This window comes from Dunckerocampus dactyliophorus, chromosome 11 (genome assembly GCF_027744805.1).
Source record: "Dunckerocampus dactyliophorus isolate RoL2022-P2 chromosome 11, RoL_Ddac_1.1, whole genome shotgun sequence".
NCBI lineage: Eukaryota > Metazoa > Chordata > Actinopteri > Syngnathiformes > Syngnathidae > Dunckerocampus > Dunckerocampus dactyliophorus.
Window position 1 is genome coordinate 20,798,708 of NC_072829.1, and position 24,573 is coordinate 20,823,280.

A 24,573-nucleotide genomic window follows, 5' to 3' on the forward strand; every position below is an offset into this window, starting at 1 on the left:
GCCTCCTGGCGAATTAAAGCCTGCAATGATTCGTTTTAGAGGAGACAAATGCAGACAGAGGCCTGCACTGTGAGGTATTTACATACACAAGTCAAACACTGAAAGAAAACAGTGAGACCAACTATAGATGAACCCCCTCATCCAAAGCATCTCCTCAGTGGCTGCACTCTCCCTCTGGTGAGTGTGATGTGTATTTCCTAGAGCTGATGGCCGCGGACAAAGACTCTTTCCATCCACAATTCAAAGAAGAATCTTCATAGTCACAGCATTTACCAGACATTTCCCATACAATTGGGTCAATTCAACTCTATATATACAGTAATCCCTCGTTTATCATGGTTAATTGGTCCAGACACGACTGTGATAAGTGAATTTCCACAAAGTAGGACTACTTAATTATGAATCTAATATTTTTGTAGTTAAAAGCAGAGAAAAATGTTTCAGACCTTCTAAATACAGTTTTTAAACATTATTAGAACCCCCTAGCCATGAAGTAACACCCCTATCGTCACCTTTACACACATATTACCCAATACGGTAGACATAATAAGAGTAAATAAGCCATTTCATAAGCTTGTGCGTGTTGCAATAAATGTGTTCCCTAGGGAGCTGAGTATTGGGCAGACAGGAAGTGATAGGGGTTCAAAATTGAGTTCTAACTTGGCGTGGATTACGGCCACAGCAGTAGCCCCCGTTTGTATTAGGGATTATTGTGCCTGTTGTGAGAGAATTCAAACCTGCAATAAAAGCCTGTTGTTCCGGCAACCAAGGCTGGTGTTTCTGTGTCTCACCGTACATTGCAGTAACATTACTGACACCTTGTAACCAGTGTAAAATGCTACATGCAACAAAAATATAAACACAACAATGTTGTTTTTGCTCCCATTTTGCTCCCATCCCATCTCCCAAAGATCTAAAACTTTTTTTTATGAACTCAAAAGGCCTATCTCTCTCAAATATTTTTCACACATTTGTGTAAATCTTCATCATTTGTAATTCATAATCTATTCACCTCACAGGTGTGGCATATCAAGATGCTGATGAGACAGCATGATTATTGCACATTGCCTTATGTTGGCCACAATAAAAGGCCACTCCAAAATGTGCGGGGGGCGTTAGTATCTGGTGTGACCACCATTTTCCTCAAATATCTGATACGCCAATCCAGAGGATCCCGAGCATGCTCACTATCTTCAAAATGCCATCAATAAAATGCACCTATGTTTGTTGTCTATAAGATACTATACCTGCCCATATGATAAGTCAACTGCCAACATGGGCCACTCCATCCACAACAAAGATGCATTTTACTCTATTTGTGGCATTTTGAATGCACAGAGATACTGTGACGACAGCCTGAGGCCCATTGTTGCGTCATTCATCCATGACCATCACCTCATGGTGTAGCATGATAATGCACGGCTCGATGTTGCAAGAATCCGTACACAATTCCTGGAAACTAAAAACATCCCAGTGCTTGCATGGCCAGCAGACTCACCTGACATGTCACCCATTGGCATGTTTGGGATGCTCTGGATCGGTATATGCAGTATTTGAGGGAAATGGTGGTCACAGCAGATACTGACTGGTTTTGGGAACCCTCCGAACCCCCACAATACAGTTAAACTGCACATTTTAGAGTGGCCTTTAACTGTGGCCTACTTAAGGCACACCTATGCAATAATCATACTGTCTCATCAGCATCTTGATATGCCACACCTGTGAGGTAGATAGATTAGGAATCATGAATGATGAATTTGGTTGTCACAAGGTCTTGTGAGATTAAAATGATATCTCGTTCAGAAAAAAAAACAGTTTCGTGGGCACTAAGCCTAGGACAATAATGAATAAATGAATGAATCGCACAATAAATGAAAATGACCTTGATAATTTTGTCGTCCTCATTACATTGGCATGTGCGTGCGTGTCTGTTTTCCTCGTCTCCCGCCTCCAAACAGGCAGGTTGTGCATTGGTTTCAGCAACTTGGCGTGTTTGTTTCGTAGAAAAACGGCATGAACGGAGTGAGCCCTTTTGTCAGTCACACAGTCTCTGTCTGGGTGGGTGGAGGTGGGGCCGGCAATGTCCATCCATCCATCTTCTACCGCTTATCCGAGATCAGGTTACGGGGGCAGCAGCCTAAGCAGGGAGGCCCAGATCTTCGTCTCCCCAGCCACTTCTGGCGGATCCCGAGGCGTTCCCAGGCCATTTGGGAGACATAGTCTCTCCAACGTGTCCTGGGTCTTCCCCGAGGCCTTCTACCGGTCGGACTTGCCCTGAACACCTCCCCAGGGAGGCGTCCGGGAGGCATCATGACCAGATGCCCAAGCCACCTCATCTGGCTCCTCTCAAAGCGGAGGAGTAGCGGTTCTACTCCGAGTCTCTCCCGGATGACAGTGCTTCTCACGTTATCTCCAAAGGACCACAGCCACTCTACGGAGAAACTCATTTTGGCCGCTTGAACCCGCGATCTTGTCCTTGTCGCAATATATTGTCAGATATTTTTTTATATTTTTTTCATTGTATTTTAAAAAAAAAGTAACATTAAAATCTTGTCTCGCCTTGTTCTTGTAGACCCAATCTGGTGTATTGTGTCATCTCGTGAAGTGAGGGTCTCGTGACACCCTTAATGATGAATGCTCAACAACACAGATTTGTGAACAATTTTAAGAGAGATATGCCGTTTGTGTACATAGACAAATATTTACATCTTTGAGTTCCGCTCATGACAAATGGGAACAAAAAAAAAAGTGTTACGTTTATATTTTTGTTGAGTGTACATCATTCACAGCATGTTTGAATGCATCTTGAATGCCTTATGTATGTATTTTAGTTCATTAGCCATTTGTATGCTTCAAAACGCTGAATTTGGGCATACAATTTGCATATACATTGAACCTTTAAACAGCTAAACAGAATTATTAATTGATATATTTTGGAAAAACCATGATAGAGTGAAGCAGTGAAATTGAAAAGTGGAGAGGGACGACTGTATTATACTATTTTGTAATATTCTTCCTTTCTCACAAGTGGATGCAAGAGCCTTCATTCCCAACCACAAGGATAAACAACAGCTGTAGGGAACACAGAACTGTCCTCAAGAGCTGGTAAAACCTTTGAATTCTTTCTCAGCCTCACCGTCAGACAAAAGAAAGAAGTCAAAGTAAATGAACATGGATGGTCTGGAAGTTAGTTTGTTCATTTGGATCAAGGCTAGCAGATGTCAGCGAGGCACAGTTGGTGGGATGGGGTTACAGGCACGCAGGCAGGCCTGTGGGTGGCATCATGCATGCTATAAAATGACTGGAGGGGCATTGAGAATATACATATAATATGTTTCATTATTGAAGAAAAGCAGTCTCCTGTAAAAAAAAAAAGTGAACATTGGGCATTTGTGCGCATATTTACATATTGTTGCTTTCCGGGAAAAAGCATGCATCTCCAAAGGGGCTCTTTTTTAATCTTGAAATGAATGAAACTTTTTGAGAGTTATCCTTTTCGTTTGGTAGCAGCAATATACAGTATGCTCCATGATTTGACACTGAAATATTTGAATTCACTGGCAATTCAACTGTGTCTGATTCCAGGGCTGCGTTGCAGTTTTTAAAAGAAAAAAAAATCCAGTGCATCCTCAACAAAGCATCAAGTTGTTGAACATTTTTACATGTTATTGAACGGAGGCTCTCAACATACTCTTATTTATTGTTGCAGCTGATATTGGAATTTGTCTGAATTTGTCACGCAATTCATCTTTTAGTTTACCTTTGAGTAAGACCTCTAGAAGCACTCCTTCACAACTCTCCTGTCAGTGTTTTGCTCCAATATCCACACAATCCTTAGTGAACACTCATTTGGATGTTGCTGTGCTACAAATTAATGTGCTATGACTCTCAGATTTTTCCTACTGGGATCTAACCGCCGTTATTTTCCACGCTCTCACATCAGACTTCGGTGGATACTTCCCCTCGAATGTTGTGTGTTTTCTCAGGTTGTCGCGTCACATTTCCGCTTTTGACCAGCGCCTCAGTTGCAGAGCATGTGAGACACAGGGTTTGGCACTGGATTCTGGAAGAATGAACATACACTGGTCCGTCCAGTTCTTTATCAACTTTTCTTACTTTTGAGCAAGTCATGGTTCTCACTCGCTCAGCAAGTCAACAAACTATTGATTGGCAAATTTTTTGTGATGTCACATAAATGGAATAACTGAAGAAATTACGCCTGTAAACTGCCGCTGTGGTCGATCCGCGAATATATTTGCCATTCACTTTAATCGTTCACGGGTCCGTAAAAGGCCATCACTGGATCCGCCATTTGGTGATGGCTGGTATATACTATATATTTTATAGTTTTAAAGTAATTTTTAACGAATTATTTTACTTTTAATAATATACTAATTACAATGTATGATTTGGTTTAACGTTCTGATTGGAGGCTAAGCACCCTTAAAACTCAATTATATTTTCACCCTGGTATCAGACATCTGTGAATCCCCAGAGTGGCACCTTGAAAGTAAAATTATTAATTACCACATGGAAAGAGAGCTGCTGGAGGTCATCGTCAGCAGTGTTACTGGGCACGGTACTTCAAAATGACTTTGTGACTTTGGAGAAGATTTCAACACTGGTCTTTGCCCTAATACAGCTGTGACTCATTTTTTTCAAATTTCAAGTCAGTTGCAATTGAACCAGTGGAAACAAGTCTGCGTTATCTGACCTCTGGCTGTGAATCAAGGTGGAAGCCAAAATGAATCCTCTGCAATTTTGAAGGAAATCTCACCATATGGCTCCTTTCATTAAAATGAATGAGTCTTATTAGTTATGGATTAAAGGCTTCAGATAGCGCCAGCTTCAGCTCTCCCTCTCTGCGGCCACCGAAATATGAATGGTTGTTGATGGAATACAAAATGACAGCTGCAGCTTTTGGACATTGATGGCAAAAGTGCATTCAGTATGAATTATCGTTAGTTACATCAATTATCACACGTAATAGGGCACATATTCAATTTAGTTGACTGCACATTTCAAGTGTGAGCCCTGGCTTAAGTGGAGAGGCTTCTGTGTGGGATGTGCTCCTCTACATGCCTTTAAGGGCCTCTCGGTTTGTGAGAGACACATTTATGTTTGCATATTATGTTTTTTCCCCCCCGTGTAATTAGATGAATAATAGCATTGGTGACCTACACTTAAGCAAGTGCTCACACATTTCAGTGTATTATTTCAACAACAACAAAAAGATATATTGTTCAAAGAAATCATGCATGGATGCAATCATCATAATTTCATAATTAACACAAATTTGAACATAAAACATTAAAAAACTTAACAATAAACCAATATCTGATGCAGTGATGCAGATTTGCTGCACTGTCTGTGTTTTACCTGAGGGGGGAGCCCTTGGGAGTGGCGATGCCGTAACCTTTTGAGTCCAGATTTCCTCCCACTTTCATTGTGTCGCAGGGTTTCCTCTGCTCTATGTACTCATTCATTGTGGATTCCAGAAGGTAGGCATATTTTCCCTTGGATTTCCGCACCCTTATTACGCCCTCGTCTGTGGTCTTGACGAACACCGACGGGTCGGCGGATTTCATGTAGGACCACATTTTCTCAAACACAGCGATTTTAGACCTCTGACAGACAGAAAACAAGAGTGCCAATCAGTCATGGCTACAAAGTCAATCAGAAGTCCTATTTAAGCACTTTTTAATAAGAATGCTGCGTTTACTAATAATATGTTTTCTTAAGAATGCTCAAGAAACTAATTTAAGCATGACACGGTTAAGTTTCTTTTGCTGACATTAGCATCATAGCGTTGCCATTACATGTTTTATTGACTCAGGATGACTCAAATAGTGGCATCCACTCTAACAGACGCCATAAACAAGTAAGTGCCTAGACCCAAACACATGCCTCCTTTTTTTCCCCTCGGAAAAACAACAGGTGGTAACTGTAATTACCCTTATGACTTAAACCCTCCATATGATTACAATGTGCAACAACTAGGTCAGTTAATAGACGCTGCTGTTCTACAGGCCTTTATATTAATTCCGTCCAGACTGCCTCTTTCCTGGCTTTCTTCTGTTATTCGGTTTTCGTACACTGTCTCTGTACAATGTTGCAAGCTAGTCACTGTTTACTATACTGTATCATTCCGCAAAGTCGAGTGCTCAAACAAAGCCCTGTACGTTTTGCCGACTCATTGTCCATACATTTTTTAATTAAGTCTGACTGCAGAAAAGAAGAAGGCGAAAGAAAGTTGCAAGTGCTCGAACAGACAAAAAAAGGCATGAAACACTATTGAATTCGATCTCACCAGGATACAAGTGTAACCCACCTGCCTCACACTGCCCACGCCGGGGCTTGAACACAAGACCGTTGGAATGGGAGATGAGAGCGCTGACCGTTCGGCCGAAAGCCCGGACTGTCAGCTGAGCGTTCAAAAAAGCTCTTAAGGCCGAGGGAGTGAGTTTTTATGCCGCACTGGCTGGCTTCCATTACTCATGGGAAGTCCGCATCAGCAATGACTTCCATCCATTCGTCGTTTATAATTATTTTACATTATTTTCTGCATGTAAAACTATAAAATGTGTTTTTTGTTTCTACTTTTGGGTGTCTGGAATGAATATATTGGATTTATACTATTCCGTAAGAGAAATATTGCCTCAGTTTTCATACGTTTTGTACTGCGCTTTCACTATACTGTAATATATATTATTTTATTTCCATATCAATATTTACTTTTTTTAGTAATTTTTACAATATACACATACACATGTCAGTAAATTTGAATATCTTTGAATAGTTAATTTATTTCAACTCAAAAAGTGAAATTATATTCTATAGTTTCACTACACATAGTGTGAAATATTTCAAGAATGTATTTCTTAATAGTTTGAATCCCAAATTCAATAATCATAAATTTGAAATATTGTATTTCAAGTTCGTATTCAATTTTGTATTGCAAACTACTGGTTGGCAATTTAAAAAAACACAAAAAACTTGTATGAATAAATGAATCATTCTTTAACCCTAATTGGCCAAAAACATTGGCATCTTTGTTATGCCAATGTTTTTGGTCATTATGGTTGGAGAATGATGCATTTCTTCAGTTTTTCTGTTTTTTTTAAATTTCAAACCACTAGTTTGTGATAGTGAACTTTTTGGACAATTTTTCAAATTTATGAGATACTGAACTTGGGATTGCCATTGTGTCATGATCTGTGTCACATGTGTCAATGGAGGTTTTTCACTGCAGGTGATTTAATTGATGAGCTCCTTTCCTCACATTGAAGGAGGTGTTCATCATTAAAATCACCTGTTTTAGTGACCGGCTGGAAATAATACCTGCAGTGTCTCGGCCCTCCATGGCACGAGTTTGACACACCTGATCTGTGTGCTGTCTACTGCCGCCTATCACACTGCTGAGCCGCTTGGGAGGAGCCACCTGACACACCTGATTGCAATTACCGTCAAGCCTTCTTAAGTTGTACTGTGGCCTGCATTTGTTGCCAGCTTGTTCCCAGCTTTTTGGCTTCTACCTGCTCCTCCCAGCAGTGTAGTTTCTGTGTTTTGCTATCTTCTGGTCTATTTCACTGTTTTAGTGAGTACCTCCTGATTCAATGCCAGGCTACCACCTGCAGGGGTTTTTGTTATTGTCAACATTCTGTTCCTGCTTGCTTCTCAGCAGTGCTCTTTATTAGTCTTTTTCCCCTGCTATTTTTTCAGCAGCTTTTTTGGTTCGTCAGTTTTTTACCTGCTAGTTTACGCGTCTATAGTAGCGCTTTACCTTGTAGTTTTTCCCTTCCCCGCGACTAGGTGCGGGATGTTTTTTGTTGTGCTTTTGTATTTGTCTTTTTCTACCTGGTAGACACTTTTTGTTAATAAATTTTGTTGCACGGACTGTGTCGCCTCTGCAATTGGGATCCAGTGTTTTTTGGCATTGGCCAAACTTAACACATTGCTGTATAAATTACGCTGATTTGGTTGTGGCCAAAAACATTGTCATCTTTGGCAAGCTAATATTTAATATGTGAAAACAACATCCATTCATGCTTTTTCTATACCCCTTACTTACTCACTAGGGTTGCGGGTATGCTGGAGCCTATTCCAGCTGTCTTTGGGCGAGAGGCGGGGTACACCCTGGACTGGTCGCCAGCCAATCGCAGGGCACATATAGACAAATAACCAATAACACTCAGATTCACACTTATTATATAAACGAATTACCTAACATGCATATTATTTGGAATGTGGAAGGAAGCCGGACTACCGAGGGAGAATCCATGCACACATGGGGAGCACATGCAAACGCCATATGTACAACACGCGATATACAGTACATTATACAGCATAAGTGCATTTCCTAAAATTTAAAGGAAACACCGCCACTTTGTGTTAGGAGTTCCTTGTACCTTTTTGTCTCCGTATATAAATACTTAAATGTTCTCACCCTGAAAAACTCTTTAGTAGACCCAGCATCCAGTGTTCCATAGGCAATCTCTGTTTGCTTGGCCAAATCTTCAGCACTCTCTATAGGAGAGACCATCCTCTCCACTGTCAGAAAGGCAGCCAAGTTGGCAGTATAGGAGGAGATGATGATGAGGGTGAAGAACCACCACACTCCTCCAACTATGCGACCTGAAAGGGAGCTAAAACCAGAGGGATGGCATCATTGGATGGTCAAAACAGGACATTAATTGACACTGTGTGTGTGAGAGAGAGGATTTACAACATTGTTCAAACTGTCTTGATGACCTACATTACATCACGCTTCTGCTGCTCACCATCATTCCACCAGCCTTGGACAGATTAGCCTCAAGTGTGAAAAAATGATAACCAATCCTACAAAGGCCCACTCAGTTTCCTGCTTACACACCACAATCTCACATTAAGAAAGTAGCCAATTTATATGTAGGGCACCATGCATATTAATTATAATGATTAATGCATACACCACATTCAAAAACCAAATCTCTTGAGTCAAATCCTTGTAGCTCATCTCTTCTCCCCATGAGAAGCAATCTTGAACAGCAACAGCTGCGTTGCGTTGCGTTAGACTTTGGTCGCTGTCAAGCGCTGAGCGCGAGAGTGGCAGAGCTGGAGCAACAAAAGTGTCACAAATCTGAAACAAAAAGCTGCTTTCATGATTCACCTTTGTGCTGCCAAGCTAAATGGAGTGTGAGCATGAAGGAGAGATTAAGTAGGAAAAGAGCAAGAGGCTAAAATCTAATCATTGAAGACGCTTTTCAGATGATGGCTCGATGATGAAAGAGCAGCCAGTGGAGAGCAAACAGAGAGCGGATGCCCATGCAGGCTTTGAAAAGAGAGCAATGTGCACGCTGTGTGCGGAGCTTTCTAGACTTGCACAACTACGAGAGTGAACCGTTTAACTAGTTCTCCCTTCATTTGCAACATCCCTCTTCACCTATTTCTACATCCAAAAATGTCAAGGTTAGTGGTTTAGCTTGGTTGTAAAGCAAACACGATAAAAGAGATGTGCAAAAATGTTCATTTTTATATAAAAATACATAAAGCATGCATTTACTGGCTACAGCATTTAAATTATGTGGTTTGTATGAGTGTGAACCCCATACATTTACCACTCACGTCCCTGCAAATTTGGTAAAAAACATATTTTGTTTTTTTTTCTTTTTTTTTTCCCCGAAAGTAAGCATTTTTTTCCGCAGAAAACACATTTCATTCACCGTAAATCAGTAGAAAATGTATAAATGCATGATAATACTGGTACAATGTACAGCATACACTGTTCCAAAGCCCACAATTTTTTTTACATGTTTATGACTTTATCCCTCACTGGTAATGTTTTTTTTTGTCAAGCACTTAGCTTTCGCACTTTATTCCGTGGTGCACGAACACACCAGAGTGTGCTGTGAGATGCCAAAGGTTTGTTTGGCTCCATAAGCGTAAGCTTCGACAGTTAATTTAACTTTAAACCTGCAGCGTGGTGAACACAAGTTAATTTATTATTGTACATCATTAGTGGAACTACAACAGGCAAGCAGTGTGGCAGATTATGTAGACGCGGTTTGCAGTGGTGGAGAGCTGAACTGCATCATCCTGAGAGATGTTTATACAGTTTTTTAAATTTATTTGGTTACTTTATTTGGATTCTTTCCTATACAAACGGCAAATACGCCTTCAGACAGACATATAGGGGGAGAAATAACAGATCGAGAGATGGCAGTCAACAGCTGTCTAATTCTTCTCCTTCAGTCGCTGTCTTTCTATCTTGTGCTCTTGCTTCCACCCACCCCTAATTTCCGCTGTGCCCCCCCTCCTCCTACCCCTCTCCCACTGTCTGATCATGTGCTAGCGGGACTGGCAGGGCTTTGTTGTGGTCCACACCTTGGCAGAGACACTGAGGCATTCAAGTGTGCAAAGACTCACAATTTGAGAGTGTTTGCAATTGAGTTTTGTCAGCGCAAGAGAACAACCAGGTCAGCATTTGCTGTGTGTGTGTGTGTGTGTGTGTGTGTGTGTGTTTGGTGTGACAACAATCTTCCACGCTCAAAGAGCAGAGCGCCTGGCACACCCGGACCTGTTTGTTCCTTTTTGTCTCTTACCCAAGTTTGTTCCTTGGAGCCTCTCATGCTCTCTTCAAACATTAGTGCACAGCAGCAGCATCTTACCTAAGAGCCTTGGTAAAACTAAGCTGTCCCATTACAGTAAGGGAACACCTCCAAGTAGGACTGTAATTTCTTAGCCTTGTTACGGCTATGATTAATCAATTATTCACTCCGCCTTCCCCTTTTTTATTGCATCGGGACAAAAACAAATGGTAATGGGAGCAGAGTATGGGTACTGTTTGCATGAATTCAGCTGTGGATGAAAAAAGCTGGAATGATTAATTGATAAGTCACTTCCATATTTTCCAGGGTAGTGAATTTGTAATGTTAACAGAGAAATAAAAAGAGCTCTCAGGTGCAAGCAATTTATGAAGGGAGTATTTTTGCCTCAGTCACAAACTTCTTGTCAGCTTCGCCTTGTAATATTGCTTTCTTTCTCAGGGGCACCACTGAGTCATTTTAGGGCAGTGGATGTTTATTTTCTGTCATGCCCCCCTAGGGGACAGTATTGTTTATTTATTTATTTATCTATACAAACCACTGTACGTGTTGCTGGCACCGGCATTCTGATATTCCAAATAGTTGATTGAATGAGCTGACAAAACAGCTGCAACAACTTCAAAACAATCTCCAAGTAGGTATGAGCCGGTCACCGGTTTCAAGGCTTGCCACAGTATGAAAATGTCACGGTTTAAAAACCGCTAAAATTGTAGCGTTCCTAGAAAGTGGAGGCCCAATTCGATGTGTTGAAACCACCGGCGGGTGCTTAGACATTAGATAGCACCGCCATTAGCTGCCTCGTCACCACGGAGTGGCGCCGTTATGGCCGCGCTGTTGTCGCCGATGTCAGTCGACATAATACTCGCATGGAGAGTCACCAGATATGGAGATGTGACTGCGAACGAGACAGGGGTCGAGGATAAGTGGTTTAAACCATTGACTCTCCACTGAACAACAAACAACAACCACTTTCGTCTCAGTTGCTAACAACAATGGAAGTTTGTGGAAAAGTGTGACTTGCACATTTACCACTGTGAAATAATAACGTAACATTACGAATTTTTAAAAATTTGTTATGTTGTGACCTACTTGAGCCACTTGAAAGCATTTATTTGCTTTTTTATTTATTTGAAATACATACAATACGTTCCAATACATACGTGCCAATTCTATCCGGTATCGATCCCTTTTGTTACAAACATGAATTTGTGGAACTGACTATGGTTATGAAAATAGCTCTCCAAAGCATTAACAATAATGCAACCAAAGTATTACTGAATTTACTTCATTACACGGCATGACCAACAATGTTGTTTGGCTTTTGTAACAAACGTCTGTGTCAGGTCGCTAATCCAGTAAAAGTCCATGTAATAAAACAGAACTGGGGAAAAAAAGGCCGTGCAAAATACTTTTAGGGTAGGACTGATAATTTGACATGGTTATAGATCAATTTGCGATGTGATTTAGAATATGACTTTTTTAAACAAACTCTTCTATGAAATCCGTTTTATTTTTTCCCAAATTCCGTTTTTTACCTTTTGCACTTATTTTAACAGCATACAGTGTGTGCTATTTGAGTTAGTGAATAAAATGCATTTATTGACGCAGTACATCATTGTCCCATTTTTGTCCAGTTGATGTAGCTTGGCTAACATTTTCGAATGTCAGCCTCAGTACACATTGCTAACAAAATCTGTAATGCCCGTACTTGTCATTAAGGACGATGTAGTCACAGATGTAATTCCAATCGCGTTATAAATGTAAGATATTTTTATGACACCCTTTATTTTGTTCGCACAATTTGACAAATGTGACAAAGAGCACTCTTATTTTGAAGGCCAGAAATGTGTTGTGTTGGCAATTGACGTTGATACGAGTTGGGCGCAAGCTAGCTAGAAGGTTGTGTATATACCATGCATTCAAGCAAACCATGAAGACACTGATACTGAACGTCACCCCTCATCGACTCCCTGACACCTCAAGTCCTTCTATTTGAGAAGCACTGGTTTAGGGAAAAGAGGTTGCAGCTGTACAAAAAGGATAAAGCGATTAACCATCTGTCACTGAGCTCTGTGGTTTCTGATCCAGGGAAGTTGCTCAGGAACCTCTGTGATGTTATTTTTTCATGCATTACCCAAAACTGACTTGCAAAGTGACATTTTCATGCTTATCTCACTCCGGACATTTCCCTTTTTTATGTAATATGATTAAATATGGATTCAATCATGCTGACCCTCGTGGAATATAACATAAAAAAGCGAAGTTGATCTGCTGCAAATTCAAAATTGAATGTATTTTTTCCCATTCCCAGCAAAAAGTACATGATTGCAACTGTGGGGCTTGACCACTTTTGTACCCTTGATTGTCCTGGTGTGGATTGAACCTTCTCAGACAGAGGAATGATTTGTCATTCCCTAACACGGGCAGTGTGGTTCTAAAAAGATTTAAAGAAGCCTCTTTATAATTAATAGTTCTGTAGGTATGTGTGTAATTGACGTTCATGATCAACAGCTGAGATAAGCCTCGGCTTACACGTGGCCCTAATGAGGACAAGGTATAGAAAATGAATTAATTTCTAAGTCCAATTGTGCGTTATTTGGAACACTCTAGAGTCCAGTGGTTCCCAAAGTTTTTACAGTCATGTACCCCTTCAGACCTTTGACCTGAAGCCATGCTCCCCCCTAATCCGGCACACTTAAATATTAATCTTTTTATTTCTTAATTAACTTGAAATATTCAACATAATCCATTGGTTCATTATTTTTATAGTTATTCTGGGTCAAAACTGTGTATTTTGTATGGTGACATTTGGATAAAGTTTGACATGAGCACTGATAAATAGTAATAATTCTATTACTGATTACTATTACTAATAGTAATCATCAGCCTACATATCTTTTTATTTCACTCTGATATTGGCATCCTTCCCTTTTTGAATGGCTTGAATTCCAGCTTCACTTTTTCTGTCCACTCACGATGGCTGTGGTTTAATTCCGCATTTTCATTTCATACCAAATTGAAGGGGAAAGTTGAACGATCATGATAAAGCAGTATCAGTCCAAAAGTAGAGCATTCTGTAACATTGTCTTACTGTTATGAGCAACAAGTGGTTGTTTTTGTAAATATATTTAAAAAATGGCCCTGCATCCTGTGACTTTTCCATATGCTTGTGTATGCTGCTGCTTCTTCTAAAAGGTCGTGAGGCTATGATGTTTGTTTCTGATTGATTTTCCATCTTCCCTCAAATTCTCATTTGCCTGTTTTACACCCATAGACAGCTTTCTGGTTTTCATGTTGTTTTCACCTCTAAATTCAGTCTAATTAGGCAAAAAAAATCATACCCAATCTGAAACTTCAGTAGACATTCAGTGCCATTTATCCAGCGAATAAGAAATACAATAGGACACACCTGAGTAACAAAACACACCTGTCAGTCACACGACATACTTTTGCTCACATGAAAAATGGGTGGGTTCAAACAAAAGCTGTGCATCCGATGCAGATGCGAATACATACAAATAAAAGCTGAAATGTTGGCTCTCTGGTCTCATATTCAACTTTTGATGTCGAACCTAAATGTTTTCAGTCTACAGCAAAAATAAGGAAATTGGCCTCACTGCTGCAATACTTCTGGAGAGCACTGGAATTGCAGTCCCTGAAACAGCACTAAAAATGCAGTTTTTATCTTCTGCTGTGGTTCAAAAGAACAGTAATGCTTGAGAAATGCACACCACATTACTTTATGCGAAACAATGCTTTTGGTGCTTAATGAAACAATGTCTGCTTTTCTGTTTCTTTTTTGTCTCTGAGGAGCTTAAGGTCTTTAAAACAAGCAGTGGTGGTTGAGGCAAACCACCCAAATTATCGGAGACTCAGCGGGATAAGACGTGTGCAATGGACAATAGTGTTGCAAAGCTGCAGATTTATTTTGCTTGACTGCTCGTGCAAAATAATGGTGTCACGACTGCAGCAGAGTTTTTATTTTCAAGACCACACTAATGTGCAAACTTGGAGCAGGGAGGGGAAATGATGATTTAATAAACATCCCCTCCTCTCTCACAATCTAAAGGTCAATATTAGCATGCTACTGTGTCGAAAATGGACTATGAAAATGTTGCCATCAGCCTGCAGCAGCTCTATTAAATGATGGTAACTGCACTTTTTCTATATTTTTTTAAAATGTATGAGCTATACGGGCTGGACATGTATACTGTGCTACATTTTTACTCATCAATACTGTCTTAAGGCTCATGCAGAAAACTGGGCGCTGGCAAGCTGTGCAGGCGCCCACACCCATCAGCACTGGTCTGAGTCACACCGTAAGAAAAGAAAAACATGACAGAAGAAAAACAAAATACCTCATTGAATTATAGTAAATCGTCATAAATTCAAATAGGTACAAGCAAATAGGTATCATACACTTGGAGACAAGCTTGCACTGCTTTGCGAGGATCATCTCTTTTTTTTTTTTACTGTTGCCATGGGAGCACGTTTTGCACTCCAAACACTACAGCTGAACTGAGAAAGACTTTTGTGATCTCATTCCTCTCTCTCGCTCCCTGCATGCCCAATAACAGCACCCGCTCTTATAGTGCCAACTGAATTGCCACTAGAGCGGGAAAACCCTCATTCAGCCTCCTCTTAAGTCAGTGGCTAACAGATGCAGGACTGACTGATGATCCATTAACATGCCACCACAGCTTGATTGCAGCAAAGCCCGACGCTGCATTAAACAAGAATGTGTCTGTTTTAAATGTAGATTAGACACGGTACAAGTCTCCGAGGGGACGTCGTCATTGTCTATGTACAAAGTATGAAAGCCCCATCAAGAACTCGTTGGGATCTGTGCGTTTTGTTTGCCGCACCAGATGTTCTCTGCGTGTACGCATGTATGATCAAAAGTTTCCTTCATGTGATTTCCAGATAAATAAAACACAAGTGATGCTGTGGACCAAAATGAACTGGCTCTTCATGAATAACTCATTCCGTCCCAGCAGTGACAGCAGTCCACAATTTATGTAACATAATGACGTGTAACAAGATTTAACACATTGTTATTTATAATGATGACAATACCAATTAAACGAGTGGATACTGAGGACCTGTCCACACGGGAACATTCTTAGGTTGTGTTTTTTTTTTGGAGGGTTGAAAAAAATTTGTGTCCACACTGTGCCGCATCCAGGTGGGAACGGATCACTGGGTGAAAACGATGTAATAACCAAGGCATACCTATGTGTGGCGCTGTAAACAGACAGACGGAATCACGTGACACACCAAACTATAGAAGAAGAATGCAAACGCTCATCTAGACGCTGTATAAACCGCAGCGTTCAAACTAAGTAGTAACTAAATAGCGGCTTATACACCAGAAATTATAGTACTGTATATATTAGGGATGTCCCGATCCAATCTTCGGGATCGGCTGCCGATCCGCTGTATTTCGAAGATTGGATGATATAACAAAGAAGTAAATTCAGCAATACTTTGGTTGCTTTGGTTGCATTTTTAATGCTTTAAAGAGCTATTTTCATAACCATATTCAATTCCACAAATTCATGTTTGTAACAAAAGCTTATTAAAACATGTGGTGGATCGGGGCGTGTGTGTGTGTGTATATGTACACATATATACTGTATGTTTTTGTAAACCCGCCCTTGCCATCCATCCCCAAATGTTCTCAATTAGATTTAGATTAGGTGAACATGCGGGATGGTCCAAAAGAATGAGGTTATTCCTCTGGGAGAAGACCTTTTGTCAGGCGGTATTGTGAACTGCAGCATTGTCCTGTCATTACCATATAGACGAGGGCCTTCAGTCACGAGGGATATCCCCTACAACATCTCCACATAGCCATCTGCCGTTCGACGTCCCTGCACAACATTGTTCCATTGAAGGAAAAAGCAGCCCAGATCATGATGGTGCCCCCTCCATTGTGCCTTGTGGAAAACATCACAGATGGGATCTCCTTGTCATGCCAGTAATGTTGGAAGCCCTCAGGACCGTCAAGGTTCCATTTTCTTCTCATCAGAAAATAAAACCTAACTTTCAATGTCCCATGTTTGTTGCTCTCGTGCTAATTGCACTGGGGCAATTTTTTGGCGTTGAATGAGACAAGGCCTTTGACGTCTGATGGTTATTGAACTTCACTCGTCACCAGTCACACCCTTCATTTGTAACGAGGATCGTTCCGTGTATTGACAAACAGCAATCATATTCTCCGCCTCAAGGCCGGTGACATTGTTTTGAGTCTACCACTTGACTTTTTTGTTCCATAACCCTCAGGATCTTTGAAAAAGTTTCAAATGACTGTCTTGCTCCGTCCAACCTGAGCAGCAATGGCGCCCTGCGAGAGGTCTTGCTTATGCAGCTAAACAATCCAACCACGTTCAAAGAGAGAAAGCTTTTTTGCCTTTGCCATCAAGTGATCATGACAGTGTGACTATCTGACAGAAAATGACATTCAATCTAAATTTTTGCCAAGATTTTGTCTTTTAAAATCTTAAACCTTTGCCTATCTGATGAACAGCCTATTTCACTTTAATGCTCGTTTGCAATACATCGCTTACACAAATTCTTCCAATTTCTGGTCTTAACATTTTGATCAGGTCTTTATGTACCCTTGTTTATACATGCTTGGGTCGAGTAACATTTTAACGCAAGTCTATCTTTAACACAAAAAGGTGGATGTGGAAGCTTGTTTTTTTTTTTTTTTTTTTTTTTACCTTCTTTTCCCGGTAGGTAGATTCAAAAAGAAGACATCAAAATGACTTGCATATCACATCCACACGGCTTCCAGGTTACCACATTACATCTGATACATCCTTCACTGCCAGGCAAGAATGTGAGTGACAGAGCTCATTAGTTCCAGTCTAGAGTCATAAAACCGCAGCAATGCAGACAATGCAAGAGGAGAAAACCTAATGGGGGGGCTGCAGATTCGAGGCACACACATGCACACACACGCACAGTCAAAAGGAGTTCCACTTTGCTGCCTTCTGTGAGAATACATGGAAGAGAGATAACAGCGGTAATGACCCTCTATTAGGTACAGAAGAGGGAAGGCTGGAGTCGTCTTGTCAAACTGAGGGTGAGGGGGTATTGGGCTATTGAATGTAGTGTATTTTTAGGATGACACTGGAATATGAAAGCGTGAAGTCCAGAAGCTTTAACTCACTTAATTGGTTAGCACGATGACGCAAAAACTATACACTGTAACTGTGAGTCAGCGGCCTACAGACTAAACGTTATTTCAGCCTGTCAAGCAATGTGCACTTGGCATTATTTAACAACTGTATTTGCAGAGCTTGAGGTAAAATACGATGGCGGTAAAGGGCCAACAAGATAACAAGGCTCTTCAGCTGTCACACTAACATGGTCAACAGAGTGAGTAGGTTCGCCTTAACGATGCGATCCCTCTTTGTCTCCAAATTACACTTTTTACCCCAAAAAATATAGGAACACCACCACAGTCTCTCACGTTGCCAGTAGCGGTTTCAGAGAACAAACTATACAAAAAAAATGTCTGTATTCTTCACAATTATGAATTAACTGAATGAGAAAAGGGGGAGTGGTGTTAATGCTGTCACGGGCACATGCCCGTAGTGCGACACACAGTCTCAGAGAAGCTATCAACAATTAGCAGTAATGGCTGAGCAGGAAGATTGCGGGCTATGGTATGATCTAAGACAGCACATTTATGATGTGTAAGGTTGATGTCAACTAAAGGGTTTTGTGTTTTGTGTACTCTTGAATTTATTGTAAGTGTGTTACGCTATGACACCCAACTATAATTGTTTGCTTTTGTTTATAATTTACTTTTGTTGTGTAAGTAATGAAGACACAATTTGTCTTATTCTTCAAATTAAGATTTTAAAGCCATTTTCCATCATCACAATATTTGACAGAAAGTAAAAAAAAATACTCTATTGTATCTTTATTACTGTATACAGTAGGGATGAGCGAGTACACCACTATCTGTATCTGTATCTGTACTCGGAATGGGCGGGGAATAAACTGGAAGTGGGCGTGGTTTAAACGGGAATGAGCAGGGCTTAAATCAGTACATTATTTTAAGTCTGAAAGTGACATGGATTGATTAGAAGTTGCTATATTGATTGTTTATTATTCAGCTATATGTGTACTGTGTATGTGTGTAAGTGATCTGTAACACTATTATTTCATTATTTTTTAAGGATCTGTGTGACGTTGGTGATTCATGCAAACATCCGTTGACGGCAAAAAGGGCAATAATCTGTCAGCCTTGTTCACTGTAGCTTTCTCAAAAGCAGCGCGTTCAGTACTACAAGCTACATTTTCCAACTGCATACTGCATCACCAGCCAAATTCAACAGTAGGCAAGCAGACGAGAAAAAAAAGTCAGTGAGTGAGCACGAGCTGTCTTGTGAAATGCACCGGATACAACAAGTTTAAGATTGCAACGTGCACACTATAACGTATTGAGAGGGGTGCAATGTTTGACCACGGTTATGTATAAAATGTAGTATGACAGCCATACAGGCAGAATGTTTGATGCAGCTGTGCAGGTGTACCTAATGTTGTGGCCAGTCAATCCACGTTACTGTTACCTCTGTTTGTGTACTGCCAACTGAAAATCAACAAAATTCTTATAGTAGGTAACACACCTGTTTTATGGTGACCTCCTGGAATAAGATAAAAATACATTTCAAGGAAAAAAGCGGTCATGCTACCCCGATCGAGTTACGTAAGTGAGTGATGCAACACAAGCCTGCACAGCGTTGTCTTGTCGAATGTACCACGTACTTTCTGAAACAAGTTTACCAAGCAACTTTAGATACAAACCCAAATAGGGGCGAGCTGAGGACAACCTAATAAAGCGAAAACTAAAACTAAAAAAACGTGTTTTGTGGTAACATTTTTGGCTTTCTGTAACTGATTCATTGGATTTACATTATTTCTTATGGGAAATATTTATTTTGTAAGCATGCGTTACAGTTCGAGTCTGACTTTCTGGAACGGCTTAATGACACTAACCAAGCTTCCACTGTAACTATAAGGCTTTATATTTAATCTACCCACTTCTGGTCTGGCGAGCACATTACAACAGCTACTGTATGTGAAGGCATCTTTGCCAAGGCCATTGTCTTGTAAATATGTAAGCCAATAGAGCGGTAGTGGTAATTTGTGTGTGTTTTTGGCTGGACTTTGCTGTCTGCATGCACTAATGCTTGCTGGGAAAAAAAACAGTTAAAAACACATCACGACATGGAAATAATGAAGTCCTTCACTTGTCACACACAGGTGAGCAGGCTGATTAAGAAAAAAGTTAATGATCCAAATGAGGCACATGGAAAGCCGACTTGATGCATTCAGAAACAAGCACAACTGGTGGACGTGGCAGAAAAATGAATGGACAGATGTTCACATTGATTTTGAGAGACAGATTGATGGATGGATGCAGGTGTGTGTTTGTGGAGGGCATTCAGCCGTCTGCATAGATAAACGCATGGAGGACCCACCAGCGTGGACGGCGGCCTATGGGAGGCCTGACTGACAGCGCTGACATTTAGAAAGAGCACAGTAGACAGAGAATAAATAGCAGGAGCAGCAGAGCGTCTAATAAACACACACACATGCACACACACTGTACACGTTCATGTATCACATCAGTGTATGACAATGTAACACTGAATGCCTACAAGCATGTGTAAACACACTTATCACAGAGTATGTGAGCAAACACACAAACATTCAGGCAGGCAGGGGAATTAAACACATCAGCCTCTGATTAATTCAATACGGTGAAAATGTCCAATATTGTTTATTGCCCTTTTGTCTCTGATTAAATGGAAAACGGAAACATTTCCTCTAAGCACAGCACACTTTGCAGAACATTCTATCCTTGCCTATCAAGACCAGAAGGCACACACATTATCTGCACATACATTACTGCTTCGTAAGGGAAGAACACACAAACATTATGCTTATGGAAGATTTTGAGGTACTTTAGATCCCCGCTTTTCGCGGGAGTTCAGTTTCGGACCCACCTGCGATTGCCGAAATCCCGCGAGTAATTAATATGCTCATGAAAATGTCAAATTTTTGACATGCCGCTCGCTCCCACCCTTCACACCCTCTTGCTATATTCACTACAGATTTTAGCCCTAAATGTGCTTCACAAACTTATGAAACACATTTAAAAGTCTACAATGTCTAGGTAGTCACCACAAATGAATGATAATGGAAGATGATCGATGAACAGATGGATTTATTAAGCTGTGGCGGCGCTGGAGAAAGTTAAATTTAAGTTTCACTTTCGCATTGCAGCACGCAACTATGGTGCATTAAAGGACCACCAAACAAAGTGAAACACCTCGACGCTTGGAGAGTGAAGCATAAAAACATAAACATAAAAATAGTGGGTTGTCACAAAATAATGGGCTATCACGTAGTTATAAATTATTACCAATTGAGGGTGAATGAGATGTGTTTTCTGTGGAAAAAAAACTGCCACTTTTGATCAAAAATCCACACATTTGCTGGGGATGCACTGTATTTACATTCTTGACATTTTAGACATTTCATTTACTATATTTCTGACAAAATATTCGCGTTTTCATTATTTAGCGGCAAACTTTATTCCCAGCTCACAATTCCTGTATTTTACAGCCTTCGCCCGGCCTTACATTTCTCTGTTGTATTATCACCACAAGACACTACAAACTTGATTCAGACTCTGAGAAGAGAAGGCAGTAGAAGCAGCAACAAAAGCAAGGTCACTCCAACAAATATTGCAAAAAATTATGTCAAAGTGACAATTAAGATGTAATGTAATTTTCTGGTGTGTAAGCCACTACTTTTTTTCTCATGCTGTGAACCCTGCGGCTTGTACAGTGATGCGGCTAATTTATGGCTAAAAGCATTTCCCATGAAGTAGTGACGTGGCCGAGTGAAATGGAAGCTGACATCATGTTTTGAAGACTGATGCAGCGATCCCTGACACATCTTAAGTAAGTTTGATCAAGTGTAGAAAGCCTACACCTACACTGCCAACTGTCCACTATCAGCAAAGGGTTTTGAAAGGCTGGAGTACTGCGTGATGAAGAGGATACTTCAAGCTAAATGGCAAATTTTCCTCGAGACCAAACTTAGTCCCGAGAGCGACAATGAAAGAGAGCGAGACTGACAAAAAGTGTGACGAAGTAATTATGAGCCTGTTCAATTGTGATGCTGAAGAAGACGACTTTAGTGGTTTTAGTTCTCAGGAGGAGGAGGAGGACACCGAGGAATCACTTTTCTGGTAGGCTACTATTTAACTAGCCATATTACACGCACAGTTTGGAAAAAACATTTAATCAAAAGTTTAAAAAAATGTATATACACATCTGTTTCTCTTTTAAATTTTGTGGGTGCGGCTTATATACAGTCGTGCTCTATCGTCCAAAAATTACGGTACTTACAGTAGTTAACCTTTTAACCTACCTCAGCCAACTTGAGTCTTTTATCTTTATTTTTTTCTAAAATAAAGGGAAAAACGCTTGAAGGTTTGATGTATGAGGCTGAGTACAGTGCAGCGCTGACAAGACACTTCAAAAAACAAAATCAGCTTCAAACAAAACCTGACTGGGAATACACCTGTGTCGTGAAAATAAACTTTAGTACTTTCCCCATAGTCCATTTTCAGTGTTATTAAGCTACATTAAGAAAAATACATAGTGGTAACAAGTGTTTATGTATGTAGAGTATAAATACAGAAACCCTCTTTAAATCATGCAAGAGTGTTGGTAACACTTTAGGCGCTCCAGCCACATTCACCTCCGTGTCTGGATAAGCGCTGTGCTAACTAGAGTAACTGGGTCACCCAAATGTTCAAGGGGAGGACGATTCCTTCAGGGCAGTACAGAGAGGGGTGAAACATTCACTGTGTTGATATTTCAGCAGAGGCGATCCTGCTCATTTCCACATTTGCTTTTACACATTTACTATACTGCACCTGCTCAAGCCTGGTGTCTTTTTAGTGAATGATACTTATTGCTTAACACCAAACTCTAACAGACACGTGTTTATGCACATGCACTCACAAATGGCAAGGACTAAGAGAGCATGGTGAAATTGTCCCTTAAAGGCAGACAACAACCAAAGCTGATGCATTCTCTCCCAGGTAATAGAATTCATCCTGCAAGAGACACAGCGGTCTCACAGCAGCCTCGTATTTGTGTAACTGCTGCAAGGTGAGAGTGGTAAATGTACACATTCCGCAGCAACACCCCCCAAAACAAATTGTGATATTTATAACTGAAGTGCTATGAATGAACATCTCTGGCACCTGCTGCTGTGGTGATCCATGTTGTCAGATATAATGCACTTCCATTTAAGGTGTGCAAACAAGATGGAAGCAAACACATTTGTTTTTGGTTTAAGCTCCCCAATCAAATACATGGATAGTTTGACAATTGGATTATGGAAAGATCAAACAAACCTCAAAAAATACAAGGTATGTTAACTGAGGTCATGTAAGGTGTCAACACTAATACGCATGTTTTCAAAAACGTGCATTTCCCCCACTTCAGTGTTACAAAAATATAAACAAAATAATTTCATTACTACTATTACTACTAATATGTATGACTGTTTCAATGCAGTATTATCACTGTGGTTGTTGATATTACTTTGTGCTCTCCATCATGGTCTTTATGGCCGTCAGACATTTGCTGATGTAGTCCTGTTTGTTTCTGTTGTTTTTCTAATTATCGCAATTGTTGTTGTTGTTGTTGTTCTTGTCTCTCTCCGTGTTGTCCCCCCTCCCCCTCCTGTTTTCTTTTCTCTTCTTCTCTTTCCCTCCCTGCTCCGCTCCGGCCGCTCCAAATTTGCATAACAGCAAAACATCAAATAAAGTCAGAGAGCAAATCTGTTGAGCACGTAAGGGCATATAACAACACATTAGATCAGGGGCGTACAAAGTGCGGCTGAGGGGCCATTTTCGGCCCGCGGCACAATAAAATATAATTTAAGCGAGCATTCATTTTAAGTCAAATATTAAGAGAAAGTTGTAATTTAATGGATAAAATTCAGAATTTTACAAGAATAACCTCGAAAAAAATAACTAATTCATATTTAAGAAAAAATATGTTTTTTTTTAAGTCGTGATATGAGAAAAAAACGAAGGTTTGGAAAACTAGGTTGGGGGAAAGTTTATTATGAGAATAAAAAAAGTTATGAGAATAAAATCAAAATATAATGGTAGTACATTTTATGAAGATTATTTAAGAAGAAAGTTGAAATATTTAAAAACTATAAAAAAAAAAACAGCAAGAAGTTCATACTAGCTATATGCTTTTTCACCTCTATCACAATGCTGCATTTTTCTCGAAATATATAACTTCTTAGCATATCTACGTGTGCCCTATGTGGAAAAAGTTGTGACACCCCCTGTATTAGATGTACAATGACATCGCTTACACGAGCCCTGGAAACATCATGAATGTTTTTTTGAATGGCCCGTGCACGAAATGAAACCAACGCTTGTAAGTCCGTAACTTCATGTTCTGTTGTTAAATAAGGTTTTAAAAACATGTGAAAATGTCCCACATTTCTTATGACACAAACTAAAAAGCACCGTTTACCCATCCACACATTAACACTGAAGCTGGAATTTTTGAAAATCTCCATTCTGGCCAGACTTTTCCAAAAGCTCAGCTTTTAAGGACAAAAACCTACATTTGTGTGTGGGTGAGAAGCCAAAACACATAGAAAAACACGCGCTTTTAAAATATCTGCATTCGTGTGGACATATAGAGGCATTATACTGTACGTATAGCCAGCATTACATTTATAAATAATGTAAATGTGGGTTAATGTTTAAAGAGACAAGAAGCCTCTGACCTACACTGTATCTGCTAGGTCAATGCTCATACAGTGATAATACTGACATGATCCTCTCATTTTCTCCTTATGGTCCCTCTGGAAAGCTCAGAAAGTCAACCTCAGTGTCTCTAATTTCAGACATTTA

At 40.2% G+C, this 24,573-nt stretch overlaps 1 protein-coding gene across 9 annotated transcripts in view; it reads right to left on the reverse strand.

Annotated features, from left to right (window-relative positions):
• gria1a (glutamate receptor, ionotropic, AMPA 1a) overlaps nucleotides 1-24,573 on the reverse strand; it is a 90,924-nt gene that overhangs the window by 14,144 nt on the left and 52,207 nt on the right. For 8 of the 9 annotated variants that reach the window (XR_008572832.1, XM_054791514.1, XM_054791507.1 and 5 more), the window contains exons 12-13: nucleotides 8,447-8,645; nucleotides 5,380-5,627 (exon numbers count right to left, since the gene is read on the reverse strand). Coding sequence is in view for 8 of the 9 variants with exons in the window: in XM_054791514.1 (XP_054647489.1) it covers nucleotides 5,380-5,627; nucleotides 8,447-8,645 (447 nt within the window). In the remaining variant the exon portion in view is untranslated. The remainder of the gene's footprint in view (nucleotides 1-5,379; nucleotides 5,628-8,446; nucleotides 8,646-24,573) is intronic. The other variant, XM_054791511.1, reaches the window with a different exon arrangement.